Source organism: Eubalaena glacialis, chromosome 6 (genome assembly GCF_028564815.1).
Source record: "Eubalaena glacialis isolate mEubGla1 chromosome 6, mEubGla1.1.hap2.+ XY, whole genome shotgun sequence".
Lineage (NCBI taxonomy): Eukaryota > Metazoa > Chordata > Mammalia > Artiodactyla > Balaenidae > Eubalaena > Eubalaena glacialis.
In genome coordinates, this window is record NC_083721.1 from 3,886,382 (window position 1) to 3,907,589 (window position 21,208).

At 46.0% G+C, this 21,208-nt stretch overlaps 1 protein-coding gene across 3 annotated transcripts in view; it reads left to right on the forward strand.

Annotated features, from left to right (window-relative positions):
* The window catches only part of C2CD2 (C2 calcium dependent domain containing 2), a 57,450-nt gene that overhangs the window by 8,287 nt on the left and 27,955 nt on the right, over positions 1-21,208 (forward strand). For 2 of the 3 annotated variants that reach the window (XM_061193883.1, XM_061193884.1), the window contains exons 2-4: positions 7,638-7,736; positions 17,645-17,764; positions 20,581-20,685. In XM_061193883.1, coding sequence (XP_061049866.1) covers positions 7,638-7,736; positions 17,645-17,764; positions 20,581-20,685 — 324 coding nt within the window. Of the gene's footprint in view, positions 1-7,256; positions 7,334-7,637; positions 7,737-17,644; positions 17,765-20,580; positions 20,686-21,208 lie in introns of those variants that run through there. The other variant, XM_061193885.1, reaches the window with a different exon arrangement.

Below are 21,208 nucleotides of genomic sequence, written 5' to 3' on the forward strand. Positions count from 1 at the left end.
GTATCATGTCATCTGCAAACAGTGACAGCTTTACTTCTTCTTTTCCGATTTGGATTCCTTTTATTTCTCTTTCTTCTCTGATTGCTGTGGCTAAAACTTCCAAAACTGTGTTGAATAATAGTGGTGAGAGTGGGCATCCTTGTCTTGTTCCTGATTTTAGAGGAAATGGTTTCTGTTTTTTACCATTGAGAATGATGTTGGCTGTGGGTTTGTCATATATGGCCTACATTATGTTGAGGTAAGTTCCCTCTATGCCTACTTTCTGGAGAGTTTTTATCATAAATGGGTGTTGAATTTTGTCAAAAGCTTTTTCTGCATCTATTGAGATTATCATATGGTTTTTATCCTTCAGTTTGTTAATATGGTTTATCACATTGATTTGCGTATATTGAAGAATCCTTGCATTCCTGGGATAAACCCCACTTGATCATGTTGTTTGATCCTTTTAATGTGCTGTTGGATTCTGTTTGCTAGTATTTTGTTGAGGATTTTTGCATCTATGTTCATCAGTGATATTGGCCTGTAGTTTTCTTTCTTTGTGACATGTATGTCTGGTTTTGTATCACGGTGATGGTGGCCTCGTACAATGAGTTTGGGAGTGTTCCTCCCTCTGCTATATTTTGGAAGCGTTTGAGAAGGATAGGTGTTAGCTCTTCTCTAAATGTTTGATAGAATTCACTTGTGAAGCCATCTGGTCCTGGGCTTTTGTTTGTTGGAAGATTTTTAATCACAGTCTCAATTTCAGTGCTTGTGATTGGTCTGTTTATATTTTCTATTTCTTCCTGGTTCAGTCTTGGAAGACTGTGCTTTTCTAAGAATTTGTCCATTTCTTCCAGGCTGTCCATTTTATTGGCATAGAGTTGCTTGTAGTAATCTCTCATGTTCCTTTGTATTTCTGCAGTGTCAGTTGTTGCTTCTCCTTTTTCATTTCTAATTCTGTTGATTTGAGTCTTCTCCCTTTTTTTCTTGATGAGTCTGGCTAGTGGTTTATCAATTTTGTTTATCTTCTCAAAGAACCAGCTTTCAGTTTTATTGATCTTTGCTATTGTTTCCTTCATTTCTTTTTCATTTATTTCTGATCTGATCTTTATGATTTCTCTCCTTCTGCTAACTTTGGGGGTTTTTTGTTCTTCTTTCTCTAATTGCTTTAGGTGTAAGGTTAGGTTGTTTATTTGAGATGTTTCTTGCTTCTTGAGGTAGGATTTTATTGCTATAAACGTCCCTCTTAGAACTGCTTTTGCTGCATCCCATAGGTTTTGGGTCGTTGTGTTTTCATTGTCATTTGTTTCTAGGTATTTTTTGATTTCCTCTTTGATTTCTTCAGCGATCTCTTGGTTATTTAGTAACATATTGTTTATCCTCCATGTGTTTGTATTTTTTACACTTTTTTTCCTGTAATTGATATCTAATCTCATAGCATTGTGGTCAGAAAAGATACTTGATATGATTTCAATTTTCTTAAATTTACCAAGGCTTGATTTGTGACCCAAGATATGATCTATCCTGGAGAATGTTCCATGAGCACTTGAGAAGAAAATGTATTCTGTTGTTTTTTGGATGGAATGTCCTATAAATATCAATTAAGTCCATCTTGTTTTTATGTATCATTTAAAACTTGTGTTTCCTTATTTATTTTCATTTTCGATGATCTGTCCATTGGTGAAAGTGGGGTGTTAAAGTCCCTTACTATGTTTGTGTTTCTGTCGATTTCCCCTTTTATGGCTGTTACCATTTGCCTTATGTATTGAGGTGCTCCTGTGTTGGGTGCATAAATATTTACAATTGTTATATCTTCTTCTTGGATTGATCCCTTGATCATTATGTAGTGTCCTTCTTTGTCTCTTGTAATAGTCTTTATTTTAAAGTCTATTTTGTCTGATATGAGAATTGCTACTCCAGCTTTCTTTTGATTTCCATTTGCATGGAATATCTTTTTCCATCCCCTCACTTTCAGTCTGTATGTGTCCCTAGATCTGAAGAGGGTTTCTTGTAGACAGCATATATCCGGGTCTTGTTTTTGTATCCATTCAGCCAGTCTGTGTCTTTTGGTTGGAGCATTTAATCCATTTACATTTAAGGTAGTTATCGATGTGTATGTTCCTATTACCATTTTCTTAATTGTTTTTGGTTTGTTATTGTAGATCTTTTCCTTCTCCTGTGTTTCCTGCCTAGAGAAGTTCCTTTAGCATTTGTTGTAAAGCTGGTTTGGTGGTGCTGAATTCTCTTAACTTTTGCTTGTCTGTAAAGATTTTAATTTCTCTGTCGAATCTGAAAGAGAGTCTTGCTGGGTAGAGAAATCTTTGTTGTAGATTCTTCCCTTTCATCACTTTAAATATGTCCTGCCACTCCCTTCTGGCTTGCAGAGTTTCTGCTGAAAGATCAGCTGTTAACCTTATGGGGATTCCCTTGTATGTTATTTGTTGCTTTTCCCCTGCTGCTTTTAATATTTTTTCTTTGTATTTAATTTTTGATAGTTTCATTAGTATGTGTCTTGGCGTGTTTCTCCTTGGATTTATCCTGTATGGGACTCCCTGCGCTTCCTGGACTGGATTGACTATTTCCTTTCCCATGTTATGGAAGTTTTCAACTATAATCTCTTCAAATATTTTCTCACTTTCTTTTTCTCTCCTTCTTCTGGGACACCTATAATTCAAATGTTGGTGTGATTAATATTGTCCCAGAGGTCTCTGAGACTGTCCTCAATTCTTTTCATTCTTTTTTCTTTATTCTGCTCTGGGGTAGTTATTTCCACTATTTTATCTTCCAGGTCACTTATCCATTCTTCTGCATCAGTTGTTCTGCTATTGATTCCTTCCAGAGAATTTTTAATTTCATTTATTGTGCTGTTCATCATTGTTTGTTTGCTCTTTAGTTCTTTGAGGTCCTTTTTAAACGTTTCTTGTATTTTCTCCAATCTGTTTCCAAGATTTTGGATTATCTTTACTGTTATTACTCTGAATTATTTTTCGGGTAGACTGCCTATTTCCTCTTCATTTGTTTGGTCTTGTGGAGTTTTACCTTGCTACTTCATCTGTTGTGTATTTCTCTGTCTTCTTATTTTGCTTAATTTACTGTGTTTGGGGTCTCCTTTTCACAGGCTGCAGGTTTGTAGTTCCCGTTGTTTATTGGTGGGTAAGGTTGGTTCAGTGGCTTGTGTAGGCTTCCTGGTGGAAGGGACTGGTGCCTGTGTTCTGGTGGATGAGGCTGGATCTTGTCTTTCTGGTGGGCAGGGCTGCGGCCGGTGGTGTGTTTTGGGGTGTCTGTGAGCTTAGTATGATATTAGGCAGCCTCTCTGCTATTGGGTAGTGTTGTGTTCCTGTCTTGCTAGTTGTTTGGCATGGGGCGTCCAGCACTGGAGCTTGCTGGACATTGGGTGGAGCTGTGTCTTAGTGTTGAGATGGGAATCTCTGGGAGAGGTCTCGCCAATTGATATTACATGGGGCCGGGAGGTCTCTGGTGTTCCAATGTCCTGAACTCGGCTCTCCCACCTCAGAGTCTCAGGCCTGACACCAGACCGGAGCACCAGACCCTGTCAGCCACACGGCTCAGAAGAAAAGGGAGAAAAAAAGAAAGAAAAAAAATAATAAAGTAAAATAAAATAATTAAAATTAAAAAATTATTAAAATAAAAAAATTAAAAAGTAATTTAAAAAAAGAAGACAGCAACAAAACCAATAAACAAATCTGCCAATGATAACAAGAGCTAAAAACTATAATAAGATAAACATAAAAATCAGAAACAAGTCAGTCGCAGACAGCAAACCCCAAGTCTACAGTTGCTCAAAAAGTCCACTGCCTCAATTTTGGGTTGATTCGTTGTCTATTCAGGTATTCCACAGATGCAGGGTACCTCGAGTCGCTTGTGGGGATTTAATCCGCTGCTCCTGAGGCTGCACAGAGAAATTCCCTTCTGTTCTTTGTTTGCACAGCTCCTGGGGTTCAGTTTTGGATTTGGCTCCACCTCTACATGTAGGTTGCCCTCAGGCATCTGTTCCCGCCCAGACAGGACAGGGTTAAAGCAGTGGCTGATGAGGGGACTCTGGCTCACTCAGGCCGGGGGGAGGGAGGGGTACGGTAGTTATAATTGGAATGCGGGGCAAGCCTGCAACAGCAGAGGCTGTGGTGACTTTGCAACAGCCTGAATTTCACCGGCTTTCCACCAGTATTCTTTTATTGTTCCAGGGTCCCGTTCAGGTCCTACATGGCTTGAGTTGTTGCTTTGCGTTTGTCTCCTGCAGGCTGTAACAGTTTCCCAGTCTTCCCTTATTTCTTTGTGACCTTGACAACTCTGAGGAGTATTGATTGTTATTTTGCCAAATATCCCTCAATTTGGTGTTTTCACACAATTGGACTGCAGTTATACAAACCACAGAAGTGATGCGCCCCTTTCAGTGTACTGCATCACGGGGTGCGTGATGTCAGTGTGGCTTACTGCTGGGGAGAAGCAGTGGCCTTCATTCCTTGGTTAAGGTGATTTCCGCCAGTTTCTCTTCTTACATCTTATGTCTCCTCTTATCCTTTCCCCCTATAGTTACCACATAACTTCGGGAGATACTTTGAGATTGTACAAATCCTGTCACCCCTCATACTTTCACTCACTGATTTTGCCATCCATCTGTGTATCTAGTCTGCAGCCATTGACTTCTGTGGAGTTTGCCTAATGATTATTTTCTGTTTCCCTCTCTCCTTCTACATTTATTCATTGGAATTCTACTGCAAGAAAGAGCTGCCACTTCTCCTCCATCTATATATTTAATTGATTATTTACATCAGTATGGACTCATGGGTATTTATTTTATTCCATGGGTTATAATTCAGTACCATCACTATTTATTTTGTTGCTTAAACTGTTCTTGTTTTGGCCATTAGAAGCTCTTTTGTGTTCTTCCACTGAGATATATATATACACACACACACATAGTTTTTTTCTTTTCTTAGCATTTCCTTGCTTGATGGTTCCACAAGATGTTTGCTCTAAGCTCGTCTTCTATTTTCCTCTTCTCTGGCCCTGGATTCAGTCACTTTTCTAAGCAGCTCTGATTCCTTTTCCTGGAGAAGTGTTTAGAAAACAAGATCTGGGCATCAGGTGTGCTCATTACTGCTGGGGTCTCATTGCTTCTAGACCCTCTTAGTGGACAGACCTAGGAAATGTGTATGTGGATGCTAACACATTCATGTGCACACGTCTCTCTGTCTGCATCTTCAAAACCACAACTATACCTATATCCTGGATTCCAGGTCAACAGCACAGAGTTCATTTTCATCTTCCCCTTTCCTTATCTCTAACTTCTTCCTCCAAGAGTGAGGTATCTGGGACTTACTCTCTGTAACATATTTATTTGGTCAATTCTAGTTTACACATAACTTACTTTCTGAATTGCTGACCTGTATCCCCCTGAGAAACACATTTACTGACTAGATTCTAGCGTTCATGTGCAGCCAGGATACTGTTTTCTTCAGTTTCTCAGGTTAGCTCTGTTTCCTTCCCCTTCGCGTGGTTGTGTTCTTTACTTGTAGTGGAGTGAGGTTTGCATTCTATCTGGGTTTCCTCCCGTATCCAGATTTTTCAAAAATCCATCTTTCGCCAGTGATTTGGGATGCGACCTTTGTCACATACTGTTTCCACATGTGTTGGGGTCTATTGTGGACATCCTGTTCCAGCCCTACTAGTCATCTGTGTGTTCACACTTTGAATTACAGAGGTTCTAGAGTGCGTCTGAATGTCTAGGAGAGCTAGTCTCTTGTTTTTCTTTCTCATTGTTTTCCTGGCAATTCCTGCCTGTTGCTTTTCCTGTGGACGTAAAATCTTGCTCTAGTCTGAGTGGGGTTGAGTCCGGAACGGGGCTGCCTGGCCACGGACAGGGTGCAGAGATGTGGGAGTTTGTGGCTGTGCTGCACGCATGCCAGGCTTCCTGAAACTCAAGGATCAAGCAGAAAGGGAAGGGGAACCTCTGGGTCCTTATTTTAACTTCATAATGTATTTCCTTTGTGAGACTGCCCCTTGACATTAACTTCCCTAGCAAAATATTTCCAGGGTTTTCGTTCAGAAGCTGTCATACATAAGAGGATGTAGATGGCACCTCCTGACAGGCAGGGGCAGGAGGTGGCATCGGGGCTGCTTAAGGCAACGTGGCGTCTTCAGGCTGGCGCAGTCCCGGCAGCTGTAACGACTCCCGCGAGGGCTCGGCTCCCTGCCTGGCGCTAGGCTCTGTGCTGGGTGGGTGCTGTTCTTCCGGCCACGCAGCTTGGCACACAGCGCGCTGTCATCCCCAAGCCCCTGGTCAGCAGGTCATACCCAAGCAAGCTCTAGCCGTGGAGAATGTCAGCAGAGCAGCCCCCAAAGCATGACTTCATCACGCTTGAGAAGTAGATGTAATTCTTCCCTGATGATTCTTAGGGGGTGAGATCAATATTGCTAAGACAGGGTGAGGTTAGAAGCATGTCAGTGACAATGTTCTGTGCCTTGTAGGTTTACTCTGGATCACTGGGAATTCTTATGAAACAGCCCCGTGATGACTTCATTCTTGTTTCTCTGCACTGCACTTGCCAGGAGAGCTTTGGTGCCTTTTTGTACCATTTTAATTCCCTACCCTTGATCTGGCCTTGTAGTTGGAACCAGCACATCGCAGCTGAGAGTCTCGGAAATAGATGAGATACGGAGGGAAGTTGTGGGTCTGAATCTCTTTTTTAACCAGTCAATCGGAGCTCACTTGACGATGATGTACTTTCTGGAGCATGTCAGCAAAAGAGTTTAAGAAGAGTTTCGTTCCGGGGTCGTATTGTAGGCATAAGTGTTCAGCTTCTCAAGAGAACTTGTTTTTAAAAGGCCAAGACTTGGTTGGCAATCCAAGCCTGATTTGTTCTTTTATAAGACATCAATCTTGTTGCCTTGTGGTCATATTCATTACTTGCACGTCTTGCACTTGGAGATTTTAATTGCAAGAACCAAAATGGACATAGGGTGACAAGCCACAGAGGACTTTTCTGGAAGCTTATGGGGATGCACAGAGCCGAGGACGGGGTTGAACCAGGAGACCCTGGAGGGCAGGAGCCTGGCAGCCCTGGAGGAACCCGATCCTTGGGCATGGCCCCGGCACAAGGTCATTTCCAGCCAAGGAATCCCAAATTCCAGGGAGAAGCAGCCACAGCTTCCCACTGCCCCCGCCCGGGTTCCCACTCACGCGCCGTTTGGGCAGTGGGAGAGGAGAAGGGGGCCACCCTGAATAGAGTGCCAGCACCCACGTGGAGCAGGGCGAGGTGATTCTCTGAAACCGGAGAGCGCGCTTTCCCAGAAGAAGGGCAGCACAGCCCTGGAACCTGCTGTGCTTGGCCAGGTGCTGTGCTTGATCTCCAGACCCACCGTCCACCCCAGGAGCCTGGGCTTCTCCCCTTACACTGTAAACACGAGCTCTCAAAATATCCTTTGCCGACTTTATTGCAACATCTTTGGTTTTGTCCCTGTGTTCCTTACTGATATTTGCCCGTTGCTGCTATTTAGAGGCATGGATTGAACCAAAAGAAGTCAGACCACATTTTCTGAGGTCTGCCGAGCTTTGCGGCAAGTACGTCATTGCCTTTAGAAAGTAGCCACCCCGCCTGGCACTGCACCCGTCTCCTCACCGTGCTTTTCCGTTCCAGGGCCCGCCACTCCTCTGCTTCCAGGAGGACCCGCTGCAGCAGCCCCTGGAGCTGGCCATGGGACAAGTGTCCAGCGTGGCCCAGTCAGCCCAGGAGAAGGTGAGCCGGGCGCCGTCACCTGCCTTGGGCCTTTCCTCACCGAGGAAGCGAATTTAAAGCGGGGTTGGATAACTGAGTGACGTTGCTGTGCAGCGGAGATTGACACAGCATTGTAAATCAGCTAGACTTCAACTTAAAAAAGAAAAAAAAGCTGGGGTGGGGGAATTTATTCTGTCTTAGAATTACTGAAAATGCCAGACACCTTACATCAAAAAAATAAATAAAATCTGATCCATTACCTTGATGACTAGATAAATAAGACATGGCATATCCACATGATGGAGTATTATTTGGCCTCCTAAAGGAATGCAGTTCTGACGCGTGCTCCCACGTGGATGAGCCTCGAAGACACTCCACGAAGTGAGAGAAGCCAGACGTGAAAGGACGCATAAGACCCCATTTATATGAAATATTCAGAATAGATAAATCAGTAGAGACAGAAAGTAGATGAGTGGTGTCCAGGGGCTGGGGCCGGGTAATGCTTGAGGGGACGTGAACAGGGACTGCTTAGGTGAACAGGACAGGGTTTTGGGGGGTGACGAAAATGTTCGAAACTGGTGATGTTTGTACAACGCTGTGAAATATATTTAAAAACCATTTAATTGTATAGTTTAAATGGGTGAATTTTATCTAAATTTATATATATAGTTATATAAATAATATGTGAATAATTTCCATGACACGATATATAGATTTGAGTCATTTGGATATTACGTAGAGTCTATTTTGTAGTTGCTAACAGCTCACATGCTGAAGTTACTTATTAGACTGGTCAAATACCATAAATAATTGTAAGTTCTTTTTTTTTTTTAACAAAAAGTATCTGTAGAAGTGCTGAGAAACTCTTAGGTCCAAGGCTCACCCTTGTATCTCTCTATATTTTATTATCAAATTAAATGCATATCATCTAGCAGACAGCAAGGAGGGGACACCTGGGTGGCCCCCGGGCCCAGAAGGAGCTCACATCCAGCCCCCTGGAACCCCACCTCTTGCGTATCTCCTCTCTGGCTCAGCTAGAGCATTGTTTGTGCATTTCAAACGTTTATTGTTCTGTGTGCACAGTTTCACAAGAAGCTTTCTCCTTATAGAACATGACAGTTTGGAGGTTCATCCAGGTTGATTTGTGTCGCTCTAGTTCATTAGCTGGAACTACAGTTCAGGATTCTGGGTGGACCAGGGCTGCTTTTTCCACCTTCCACTGATGGATAATTAGGTAGTTTTCTCTTTTTCTCAAGTACAGCAGAGCTGCCGGGGACTGTCTCCTGAGTCCTCAGGCATAAGAACGGGAGCATCTCCAGGGCAGGCGTGGCATTCCTAGGTTGTAGGTACGCACGATTCAGCTCCACCACGGATTCCAGAATTGGTCGCCCAGGGGCTGGCCCAGCTTCCTCTGCCCGGGCAGCGCAGGGAAGCTCTCTTTCCCCACCCTTGGCCAATACGGGGGTCACAGAGCTCCATAACCCCTGCAACAAGCATGGAGAAGTCTCTGGAAGATACTGGGAGGAAACTGGTGGCCACAAGGCAGGATGCTGACACCGGCACAGCCCATAAGAGCTGGAAGGGGCCTTGCGAGCAGATGCTCCAGTGCCTAAGTTTCAAAGGCTGGGGGACTGAGGGACAGATTGCTGCTGGCCTCACCTACCCAAGGCCCCTGCTTGGGAAGTACCCCTGTGCAGTGAGTGCCCTATTATTACAAATAGACCACAGGTCCCTTTGTGGTGGACAGTTTCTGTTTGCTGATTTCTGACACTGTCAGCGTTAAGAGAGGGGCAGATCTCAGGGGCTGGCCTGGAGGTGCCGGGAGGGAGCAGAGGTTGGAAATGGCAATAGACCATTTTTAAAGGTCTTGATATATAGTGCCAGAAAAGCATCCTTTGGAAAGTGGACAGTTAAACTGTGTTTGTTTTAATACCATTACAGAAATTGTGCATACCCGTCAAAAAGTTAAAAACAATATATAGAAGTGCATAAGCTTTTTTTTTAAGTCTGCCCTCTTCCTCTCTGCTCTCAGCCTTCCTTCCTCTGCTCCCCGCGGATAGGACCAGGGACGGCTGTCCACACTATCTTCTAGGAAGCTTTTTACCCAGTAAACTACTGGGAAAGTGCACAGGATCTCGTTTTCTTTTACAAGTTTCTTCGTAGTTCTTGACTCGTGTGTTTTCTTGACCAGGGACCGATTTTGCGGAAGACAACTTTTCCACGGGTGGGGGGTGGGAAGCAGTGGAGGGGAGAGGGTTCAGGCAGTAATGTGAGCGCTGGGAAGCGGCAGATGAAACTTCGCTCGCCCGCCTGCCTCTCATCTCCTGCTGTGGGTTCCTGTTAGGCCACAGACCGGCCCCGGGGTTGGGGACCCCTGCGTTAAACGAAGGACAGGCGTTGTCCCAGGAGCTTGTGCTCTAGGGCTGCCTGTCGGGCAGGACGCTGATGACGGTGTCTTCCTCCTTTTAGGATCTAAACAACCCCCATGGGTTCCAAACTTAGGCTGAATCCTGTGCCAGCAACGTCATGTGTTCTCTCCGCTCTGTGTAATTCTTGAGAAGGGAAGAACCGTAGCAGAGCCTGAGGGCTCAGAAGGTGTCCAAGGAATGACATCCCCCTCCCCTTTCCACGCTCCCTCCAGAGTGTCAGGGTCTGTGTTTCTCATCCCTCTAACTCAGTCCTGACAGGGGGCGTGTGGATGACATTTGAGGTAACGAAAGGGATGACTCTGGGGTCTGGTGTCTAGTCACATCTTCGATCAAGTAGATGAGAATGGGGTTCTGGTCTCCCTTTGTGAGCATCTTCCCAGCTTGGGTTTGGTCTTGAGTCTCCTGGCACGACCCTTGCAGAACAGAACCGGGTCTCCCCTGCCTACCAGTTGCCATGTGCTCGGACTTTCTCCTGCAGCCCCCGAAGACCCCCAGGTGGCAGAGCAACTACCTTTGCAAGTACCTGGCTCATCAGCAGGCCCCCCGCCCCCCGTCCTGCACAGAGAGTGGGGTGTTGCGTAGCTTAGAGCATCTGAGTCACCTTGCAGGACCCGTGGTAGATGCACACTCCACACCCGGCAGCCGTGGCTGAATTGGGGGCTTCTGAGCAGTTTACTCACGACTCTTCTGACACCAAATGTGTGCGATTTTTCTTGCACCCAACAAGCAGTCCTCCAGTTCTCTGGACACCAGCAGGGTGCCCTACAATTCAACTCGATTCTGGCACTGACTACCCACACAGCACAGACCCCACAGGTTAAGGGCTCAGCCCAAGACTGCCCCTCACTTCAGACGCCAACCCCAAGTCTTGGCCACCTGTACCCACCAACTGGCTATAAAGCGGCAGGTCCCACAACCCCTTCCAAATGCTTGAGCATTTGCTAGGACAGCTCACAGAACTCGGGAAAGCACTTTACTTACTATTATCAGTGTCTAATGAAGGACACAGCTCAGGAACGGCCAAATGGCAGATGCCTGGGACAGGGAAGGGAGATGGGGTGGGGAGCTTCTACGCTCTCCACATGTACCGCCCTCCCAGGACCAGAAGCTCTCCGAACCCCATTGTTTAGGGGTTTTCTGGAGGTTCCATTACAGAGGCATGGCTGATTAAATCACAGGCATGGGTGAGTGTTCCCTCTCTAGTTCCCATCCCCTCCCCTGAAGTCCAGGTGGCAAAGCTGCTACCCTCTAACCACGCCTTGGTCTTTCTGGCCCCCAGTCCCCATCCTGATGTTATCTAGGGGCCCGCAACCACCAGTCATCTCCTTAGCATACAAAAGACATTCTTATCACTCCGGAGATTCCAAGGCTTTTAGGAGCTGTGTGCCAGGAACTGAGGACAAAGACCAGATATTTATCCCAAGAGGCAAGCTGTGCTGGGGCAGGGGCATTTTTCTAAAGGAGTTCTCCCCGTGCAGGGCAGGACGCCTGTGCTCGCGTGGACGGGCATCTTTCCAGGTGGCGACTGGAAGCACCCCTGGGTCTCCAGGGCTCATGGTCTGCAGACACACGCTCAGCTTAGCCGGGTGGCAGGCCCAGTGAGGGCTCGGTACCGAGAGGCATTCTCGGTGGGGCACTTCTTGTGGAGGAGAGCATTGCCCTTCAACTTCTCTCCAGGGCTCTCTGTGTCCTCCCTTCCAGTCTCAACACGCCCCCAGTACATGTCTCTCTCCCAGACTGTAACTGCGCTCTTACACAAGAGCAGCGAGTTTCAGCTGTGTTCTCTTTCCTCATGTCCTAGGAGAGGTTTGCTCCAGAATGTTTGACCCGGAAGGAGCAAACTTAGTTTAGCTCTTCCTTCTTGGGGTGCAGCCGTAACCCCTCCAGGGCAAATGCGTGGGTTCGGAAGCTTTGTGAAGGCGTGAGGTCTGCAAGGGCAGCCCGGGAGCTTCTCCAAACGAGCATCAGGGTTGGGAGTGTTATGCTGGGACAGGCACTCGCTGCAAAGGCCACACATTTACTTAGCAAGCGTGCCGAGTGTCCCTGTGAACAGGATGTATATGTGGAAGGCTTGCCAGGCAAAGCAAGGGTCACTTGCTGCTGGGGGACTGCAGTGACGCTGGCCTTCTCCGTGTGAGGCCCTCTCTGAGCCACGGGCTTTGTGCCTGTAAAGGATGAATCCTTCCCCGGCCCCGGCCTGTGCAGCACCTGCAGGGCCCCGGCCACGTGGTAGCTCTGATGCCGTCGGGCAATAAGGACCGTGTCTGTTCTCATTAGTGCCCACAGCTCTTCTCTGCCCAAGGAAGCATTGTGCCCATTGTACGGAGGAGGAAACTGAGGCCAAGAGAGGCTGGGGCACGCGGGCAAGGGAACTAAGAGCTGCTGAATAACAGAGGCTGGAACTGAACCCGAGTCGGCCTCCAGAAACGAGCTCCAACCGCAATACACCGTAAACAGCACAGTTACTATTATTCTTTACATTTTTATTATTATCATTTCACTTAAGCTCCCACCCACCCCCCCCCAGGAAGGAGACGGTGAAAATGGGAAAAAAAGAACTGAAAGGCACTAACCAACCCTTGCTTCTGTAAAACCATAGCAACAAACAGACCTCGGGAAATTGCATGGAATTTCCCCCGGAATCTTATTCCACAGTGTATGTTGGGGAACCCCACAGCCGTCACTGGGATGAATTGTATATTGTGAGCACATGGGTTTTTTATGTCTAAGGCTGTTATGCATTCATATACTAAAATATACTCTGGGAGCTTCTGGGCACTCCTGTGCTCTTTCCAGACCTTGGTGGACCCCTTACTTTGCAAGGGTAGAGCACGCAAAGTTGTAGTTGCAAATAGGAAATTTGGTTGACTCTTTTTTGGCTTTGCATGACTTGAAATTCCAGGTACCCCATTAGCCTGGTATTTATGCTAAAATGCTAACAGGTTGTGAAATTGTTTTGACGCCAGGTCTTTCCAAGGGCAGGTGCGAAATTCCTCATTGGAGGCCCCGCCCTTTGAGATGTGAATGGGAGCAGTGTCTCCGGGAGGGCCACCTGTTTGTTTGGATAGAGGCATGTGGAATTCTGGGCTGAGTCAGCCCTCAGGTACTTCGCCTGGTGAAGACCAGGTAAAAGGACCCTCGGGTAAGCTGGGGTTTTGTTTGTGAGTTGGAACACACAGAGCAGTGGCATTAGGTGGAGGTGTGACCAAGTGCCTTCGTTTTAAAGGAAGTGTCCTGTATATGTCTTTTAATGCATAGAGTCCATGGAGGAGAACAGCACATTCTTGGATTTTTAAGCCAAGGAATGCTCACATTAAACCACATGATGTAGTAACAATACCTTCTGGTCGTGTACTATTACTGAAAAGCCTCGTTGTTCTTTTTAAAGTATCCCAACAAGAGAAGGGATGGAGAGTGTAGTTGGGGGTGGGGTATCAGAGCCCGTGTGGTCCAAGGCACACCCCTCGAGGGGATGAAATAGAGCATCTACCCAGCATTCCTTGGGGTTGGCTGCCATCTTGTTTCTAGCATTTTTCACCTCGGTCCACTGGGAGAGTCCTTATAGAAATACACCTTCAGCCAGGTATTGTGAACAAGCGGGCAAGTAGGGTTAACTTTATAGATGGTCTGAGAATAGTCAGCTCTGACGGAGTTTACTTTTTAAATTGAGTCTGTTCCAAAGTAGAAGTAATATTTTCTATCAGGCTCGTGCCATCTTAAAGAATACTTACAGGGCCAAGACTGGGTTGCAGAGTTGGGGAAGAAATCTGACTGGGAACTCTGAAGGATTAGTGAAGGGTCTTTACTTCCATTTTTATTTTGGAGTTCTTTCCCGCACGATGTCATATAGCGTGACTGAAGTGAAATATATTGGGTGACATAAACCTTTTAGGTCCTTTTTCTCAGCTGTATTCCTAATTCTTTTGGAGACAAAAGTAATTAAATTATTTCCAGTTCTCTAGAGTGTTCTCAGAGAAGGAGGAGCTGAGGCAATCGTACAAGAGGCTTAATTGGAAAGGAAAGTGGAAAAGTGTGGTGAGATTGACAGATTCTGAGGACTTTCTTGTTGGCAAGCAATAGCAAAACCTGGGACTACCTAGGCCTGGAATTCTTTGGGCCCCTGTCTAAACAAAGGAATATAGTTTGAAGATAAGACCTATTTGCATAGGTATGTGACTGAGTTTAAGGTCTGGAGGCTAGAGAGAAAAAAAAAAAAACCTTGACTGATGGCCTCCCTGCAGTTATAATGAAATGTGCCCACTTTCACATCCTGAAGATGCTTCCCTCAGCTGCCTCCCCTCTTGACCCTTGGGGGTGGACCAGAGACCCTGACCCTTCACCTGTCAGCGCAGCTGCTCCTTGGGCTAAAGACTTGCACCTTTGAAACCCTCCCCATGTGGAGCCCGCCCACCCCCCATGAAAGGCTCTCCTATGTAGAGAGGAAGGGGATTTATCTGAATACACGGTTCAGCCTTCTGTTGTGTGATTTTTGAAATGGTTTGTGTAATCGAGGATTTCTTTGCTTGCTTTGGGAAACAAAATCTCAAGAATAAAGCAGGTGGATTTGTGGCTGGCTACTTTCAAGGGAGCTTGCTTCTGTGCGTCCATATCTTGGCTTTGTGGAGTCCTGCTCCAGGGCCTCTACCACAGAAGCTAGACATCGCTTCAGTTTAACTTTAAAAATCCAGTACCGATATCAGACTGCTTCGGGGGGAGGCCCACACATTAACGGTTTGGCAGCCATATTTAAACAGCCCTGTATAGTTGGGATGCTCCAAGGAGCTGACTTGTAAACTTCAGAAGGGAGCCTCATGAACACGACTGTGTTTGGGGCAGGGAGACTCTAGGGTCAAGATCAGGGTCTCTACCCACTCGTCCATATTTAGGTAGAAGTCAACCCTGGATGCTCTGGCACTAGCTGGAAGGGTCTGCTTAACCTTGCATCAGGTGATTCTGCCTTCTGCTATTCCAAGAGGGGACCCCTTGGGGATGTGGACAGCCTTGCCGCTATTTGCCTGGGTTGAGAGAATTTAATCCCCATTGTGGATAACACCTTAATGCACTAAAAGAAGATTACTTATTTTTAAAGCCTCCTTTCCATTTTGTTCTCATCCATTTGGCAAATGGGACATTATTACTCTCAGAGAGGCAGGGGCAGAGCCTGGCCCTGGACACGGATTTGGCCTAATGGTCATCCCTCCAGCTGGACCCATAGGAACAGTGGTGGCATTTTGTTTGGCCATATCAAAACTGATCAGATTGTTGATTTAATTAGTTTTTCCAGCTGAATATACTAAAGAATGGCCAAGAAATGGTTGGTCTATATGACAGGTGTTATTTAGAGGGTCAGAAAGCCATAGGGCCAGGGAAGACCCTCCAGGGGGGTCTCTATGAAAGGGCATTCAGACCTTTAGATGTCCCATTTTTAGTGATTGCACTTACTTTCCTGATGTGACTTGAATGGTAATTGTGACCTTTGGAGGCTTGCATTCTAGAAGTTTTAAAGTCTTTTAAAATCTTTGTTGGATTATTTGTTTATTTGCTTTTAACCAGGTGCTTGGGCTATCTGTGTATCAGGAATGGAGCAGTGGGGTAGCTTTTTGTAGAACTGGGTACAAATGGAAACCAAACTCTTTCTTGAGTCAGGGCGCTAAAGAAGCTGTCAGTTTTCTCGGTAACATTCTAATTAGCTTAGTATAGACGTTTCCAAAGAAGAAGTCAACCAGTCACTGTCTGGTTTTTAATTTTAAGCAGTAAAACAGCCTCAGCTATTGAGACAAAGAACAGAGAATTTTCTCCGTGTCATGTCACTTGTGTGTATAACTCATCCGGCATCAAAATACATTCCTTCTGGGACTTCCCTGGTGGTCCAGTGGTTAAGACTCCACGCTCCCAGTGCAGGGGGCCCAGGTTCTATCTCTGGTCAGGGAACTAAGATCCCACATGCCACGTGGCTCGGCCAAAAAACAAAAACAAGTTCCTTCTCAAAGGATTGTTTATAGAGCATTTATTTTTAAAATGAATAGATGACATTTCTTATACAAACATTTTTTTTGTTCCACCCTTTGATGAACTCTGGAGATGCAATAACATGATGAAGATATAGCACTAATCCACATAGATCAGTCCTCTGAGAGGGACTTCACAAGAACGCATGAAAATAAGGGTTGTGCAATTTTCTGCCAGTATTTGGAAAAGGCAAGATTTTCTTTTTCTAGCCCTGCACTGTCTAGAGCATTTATAGTGGACACTGGAGATGGGCCCCTTCCTGGGGGGCCTGGTGTAGTACAGGTCAAGTTTTTGTTGGAGGGGCAGGTAGGCCCCGAGTGGAGAGGGTCGGGGAGAGGGTTAGCCAGGGATCAGCGGGGGGGACATGTTTTTAGTCTGAACTTTGTGACATAGCAGTTACCCTGACAAAGTAACTGTTTTGACAGTCTTTCTACTTGGTATTTTAGGTTCTAAATCCACCAGAGAATTAAAAGAATTTTTCCTTCCTTCCCAAGTGACACCATCCAATATGGGGTCAGCAGTTCCCTTGGGAATGTGGGATCCATCCCACCGTACTCTCAGCCTCTGCCGACCCGGCTTTGGCCAGACGCACTGGCCACCTGCTGGACCCCCTCCATCCTCTCCCACTGCCCTTCCTCCCTGCCTTTGCACACCTGGCACCTGGCCTTGTGGTCATCCCACACTGGGCTTGCTTGGCATCTTGCCAGGAGGGTGGCCGACCCCTCCTTCTGGAAGGTCTGCTCCAGTAGGGGGATTCTGTGGCAGAAACTCGATACTTCTCTGTGAGGCAACAGCTTTCACACTCATCCCTCTAAAATGCTTTAGATTTATGTCAGGAATATGGTCAGGTTTATTCCTGATGTAATTATTTTGTCTCGTAGGTCTTTAAGTGAGCTCATTTTATAATTCTATTTTTGTTAAGGCTATATCATTTTGTAACTTTAATATTTCATTCGTTCTTTGAATTATCCCTGCCTCTTTGAAAACCACAATAGGTTAAAATTTATTTAAATAGAAACAATTTCTTGTGTTCTGGGTACGTTTTTTATTTTTTCCTTGTAACATCCATAAGAAATTTTCTTTTTAAGGCCCATTTTTAGTGAGAGACGGTGGCTAATGGCGTTCACCCCATGTGAATGTGGAACTGTCTGGGCAATTTAAAATCAGCTGCGTGGAGAAATAGAACAAAGCCATGTTTAAAGAAAAAAATCTTTGTAAGTGGAAAGATCCTAACTAGATTTGGGCAAGCCAGAGTTAGCGCCCAGGAGTCCATCAGGAAGAAAAGATCTGAAATATCGTTTCTAGTTTTCAAATTACTGCATAATAGAAAAGGTGTGAATCTGGATATTTCTCCATATCTGAAACTCTGAATTCTTGTCCTTGCTCATTTATAGAGTCCAGATTATTTTGTTCAGTGAAATGAAGATGGGTAAGGTGCAAGCTCTCCTCTCTCTTGCGTAAAGTTCCGTTGTTTTATGGCCCCTTCTGTAGGTGGTGTTTTGTCATGTGGTGGCCGAGACCATCCAGTTCCTGGTCAGCGTGGGGCTACCCTCGTCCGAGGACACGGGGCGCCCGCTCTACAGTGTGCGGCTCTCCCCACTTCATCTACAGGTAAAGTTGGGGAGACTGAGCGAATCCTAGGAAAACAGTTCTCATAAACCTGCAGGGTGAGAGGGGTGCAATCACAGATGTGGATGCTCCTGTTTTCATTAATTACCATTCATTCCATAAGTTTCGGACTGTAACCTTCTGTATTATATTGTCTCTGTAGGAAATAAAGTGTGTGTGAAATAGGTGTATGTATATACACACACACATATGTACACACATAGGTATATACACACACACATATATATACACACACACATATGTACACGTATATATAACGAATTCAGAGTTTCCCATCCATCAAATACGGGAGATACGGTATTTTTCAAGGCACTGAAGCATATCGAGGGTGTTGTCGACTGTTAGATTAAGGTAAATGCATCTGAGAGGAGGAAAGTGGTTCTATTTCAGGATCAAGTACTAGACCTCAGAAGTCTCCTGCAGCTTGGAAAACAACTTACGGGCTGGACTTGGCATTCCTCCTTTTAGTGTTTGAAAAAGTCAGCTTTAAAAGACCCCTTATTATTTTTATATGTTAAAGGATGAGTACTACCATTATTTTTTGGATAATAGACATTATTATAATAATTATATTAGACTTACATAATTATAACTTTTATGATTGATATATTTATATATTGTATATATAACATTAATAATTATACATAAAGCAATTATAAATAGAGACATATGTAATAATTATAATAGACTTATTAGTGAAACTTCTGGATGCCTCAACCATCAGATAGCTGGGCATGTCACACACACAGAAGTAGAAGTTCACTGAAGCTCTTGTTTAGCCGGTGTGTAAAAACTGTGAATTTCTAGGTCTGTTTCAGGGGTCACTGCTGATTCAAGCTGTTCCCTCTCCTCTGTCCTTGTGCTTGACTGCTAATTTGGGGGATGAGTGCAAATCATTCAGGGTCCTCAACCACAAGGGAAGATTATATTCCATTTGCTTTGCTTAAAAGACATGGTTTTAAACAACCAGAGCAAACAAAAATTTCTGGCTCCCTAAATGGCTTTTCTCTGAAACCCAGCCTCCCCACCCCTACCCTGGTAACATTCCCTTTCCGAGAGTCGAAGAGGTTAAGTTGACCTCGTGGACTTGTCAGATGTTAAAGCCCTCCTGCTCCCCGACTAGTTTTTTGGACAATGTGATTAGAAGATTATTTTAAAGTCTGGGACACACGTACCCAACATGACACACGTTTCAGGATGGGGTGAGTCCAGCAAGGACCACAAACATTCACCGAGGAAACATAGTTTCTGAGATGCTGTTTATGTGCCATTTTCAGCAGCTCAGATACAGGTAACACAATTGTATCTTTGATCTCTTACCATAGTTTAAAAGCAGCCTGTGGATTACCTCTCAAAGCAGAGGCAGCTGCTAGAGGTTGGTGAATTATTAATGCTCATGGCAGGAGGCATCCCCTCCTCTGCTGTTCTTCAGATAAAAGATGCATAGAGATGAGCAGCTAACCCCTCTCCCCGACCTGGTGGGAGCAACTCGGGGACTGTGGCAATGAAATTAAAGTGCACTTTTGCGAGAGTCACCCAGAATTATAGGGCAAGGGAAGCATCATTTCTCTTACTTCATGCTTGTTGCTAGCATGAGGGAGAGTACTGAGTGCTGAGAAAACAAGTCTGAAGCCATTCTCTCCTTCCCTTTCCCTGGGTGGTGGGGCGGAGGCGTGGAGGTGGGAAGGGTCAAGATGTTGGCTTTAGAATGAGTCTCCAGCTGAAGAAGGAAGGATGGCGTATTAGTTTGCTATAGCTGCTGAAACAAATCACCGTAATCTTAGCTGAAAACAGCACACATTTATCATGTCACCATTCTGGAGGTCTGATGTCCAACACAGGCTAAAACCCTGCTGTTGGTGGGCTGCCTTCCTTTCTGGAAGCTCTCGGGGGAGAATCTGTTTCCTTGCTCACCCATCATCAGCAGGATTCAGCTCCTTATGGTTGTAGGACTGAGGGTCGAATTCCTTGCTGGCTGTCAGCTAAGGGCAAGGTCCCAGGTTCGAGAGGCGACCTCACTCCTGGGTTCCTGGCATCCTTCTCTATCTTCCAATCACATCTCCCTGGCATGCTCGTCTGTCTTCCTCTTCCATTTTTAAGGGCTCCTATGCTTCCCCAGGGATCACTGGGTTAATGCAGGGTTGTCACCACACCCCAAGGTCCTTACCCTAATCACGCCTGCAGAGTCCCTTTTGCCATGTGAGGTAATATATCCACAGGTTCTAAGGATTGGGGTGTGGACATCTTTGGGGGGGCAGGCGTTATTCTGCCACAACAGATGGGTAGGGCCAGAAGGGGCATCGGGAGAGATCAGAGTTCAAGTGGAGGTTGTGTAGTGGCCCCGGCAAGAGAGGATAAGAATGCTGACGGCTCTGTACACGACCCTCGGGGGCTGTGTCAGCATGTGGGGCTGGCCAAGGCGTCCGGCTCCCTTCTCTTTGTCCCTCCGGCTCCATTATGCCTTGGTGATGCTCTCAGAAGAGAGCTGCAAAGCAGAGGGTTGGTCATCAAGAGGCTGCAGGGTTTTCATGGCATCTGGCCTTTAGCCCCGACCCTGACGTTCCTCTCCAAGTGACAGGTTGAGGCAGAGGAAGGCGCCGGGGAGGGCGGGGTGGGCTACACAACAGGGAAGGGGAAGTCAGGGGATTTGGGACCCTCCTTTCCATTTTGAAAGCACACGGTATGCCAAGGAGGCGATAAATAATGGTCTAAGAAAACAAATGAACACACAGACACATTTTGAGACTCCAGTGAAGAGAGCAGTCCTCCAATAATCTTTTTTTTTTTTCCTTTAATAGCTGGAGCTCCACATGAAGGAGAAGAGAGAAGACATTCAGATCAAGTGGTCCTTCATCAGCGCACCAGAGATGGCCATTACGATCCAGCCCAAAGCACCAGGGGAGGTCAGTCTGTGAGTTTTTGTGATTCCTCCCTCGTGTATGTGCAAACATGGCACATCATGACCACCTGCTCTGGGAGACGGAGCCTCTGATTAATGCGTGTCTGATGTGTGATCCCGGGGAATGCACAGGGCAGTGATGGGGCAACGTTGGTGGGCGGGGTGGGGGGTAGGGGAGGTGGGGAGGGCCTTCCGTGGATTTAATGCCAGCTCTCACCTGGGCTGCACCTGCAGTCACCTGGCAGCTTTTAAAAATCCTGAAGCCTGCCCCGTCCCCCAGGCAGGTTTAATTGCACCGGGGATTTTTTTAAGCACTTGTGTGCAGTGGTTGAAAACCATGGCAGTGATGGAACCTAGGTTTTCCTCACCGTTCTATCACACCTGACCCTCAGATGCTTGCCTTCACTGTGAGGGCGCTCCACTCACCTACAGCTCAGCCTGAGTCCAAAGCCTGGCTTCCAAGGCCACCACCTCCTTTCTCTCCACAGCTTTTGCAAAGCTGCGTCTCAAGTCTGAAGGTGATCTCC